The sequence below is a fragment of the Fukomys damarensis genome, unplaced genomic scaffold, assembly GCF_012274545.1.
Source record: "Fukomys damarensis isolate Sample0158 unplaced genomic scaffold, DMR_v1.0_HiC HiC_scaffold_54137, whole genome shotgun sequence".
Taxonomy (NCBI): domain Eukaryota; kingdom Metazoa; phylum Chordata; class Mammalia; order Rodentia; family Bathyergidae; genus Fukomys; species Fukomys damarensis.
This window is the reverse complement of record NW_022955049.1, coordinates 1-755: the sequence shown is the minus strand read 5'-3', so window position 1 is coordinate 755 and position 755 is coordinate 1. Positions and strand designations below refer to the sequence as shown.

General features: G+C 48.2%; 1 protein-coding gene across 1 annotated transcript; it reads right to left on the bottom strand.

Moving 5' to 3' along the window:
* Nucleotides 1–211: 211 nt before the first annotated feature.
* On the bottom strand, nucleotides 212–748 carry LOC104852810 (UDP-glucuronosyltransferase 1-1-like). Its single transcript, XM_033760667.1, has one exon. The coding sequence runs from the start codon at nucleotides 660–662 to the stop codon at nucleotides 276–278; it is 387 nt and encodes a 128-aa protein (XP_033616558.1). The 5' UTR covers nucleotides 663–748; the 3' UTR covers nucleotides 212–275.
* Between the last annotated feature and the right edge of the window lie 7 nt (nucleotides 749–755).

The window sequence follows — 755 nt, the reverse complement described above, 5'->3', positions numbered from 1 at the left end:
CAAAGAGGCAACTTATCTAAGAAAAGCACACCCTCTGCAAGTCATTTGATAACTCAAGATACTGGGGAGGCAGAATCCATATTTGAAAACTGTTGCCTATAGGGATGACCAGTGATCCGATTATTTTTATTTTTCAGAAATATCTGAGGATGTCTAACTTTACCCAAAGGATTTCTTTCATGAGCATAAAAAGAATTTAACACTGACTCTATTTTCAAGTTTGCGTTTGATTAGAAAATGGAGCAAAACTTTTTCCTTTTCTCCCAACCCGCTTCTCAATGGGTCTTGGATTTTTGGGTTTTCTTCACTCGCCCCTTCTTCCCAAAGCATTTGCGGAAGCCATAGGCACAGCACTTGAAGGCGACGAAGGCCACCAACAGCACGATGGCCAGGAGGAAGCCGATTACATCCAAGGAGTGGTACTGGTACCAGGTGAGGTCGTGGGCTGCAGGGCGTAGGTGCGGCGCCCCCTTGTGCCTCATCACAAACTCCACCCAGAACACAGCCAGGTCCAGAGGCTCTATGGGGCGGTCCTTGTGCAGGCTGGACAGGCGCATGATGTTCTCCTTGTAGCTAAGCACAGGACAGTTATGTAAGTGCCTGGGACACAGGGCAGCGCAAGTCCTACCTTTACACCTGCTTCCAGTTCGGGGCGACCACATTTCCTAAATGAGGTAGGGAAATGTGTTTCTATACTACTCAGGAAACACCCACACCTAAGACACGTTCCTTCTGAAGGTGGAGGAGGAGGCAGG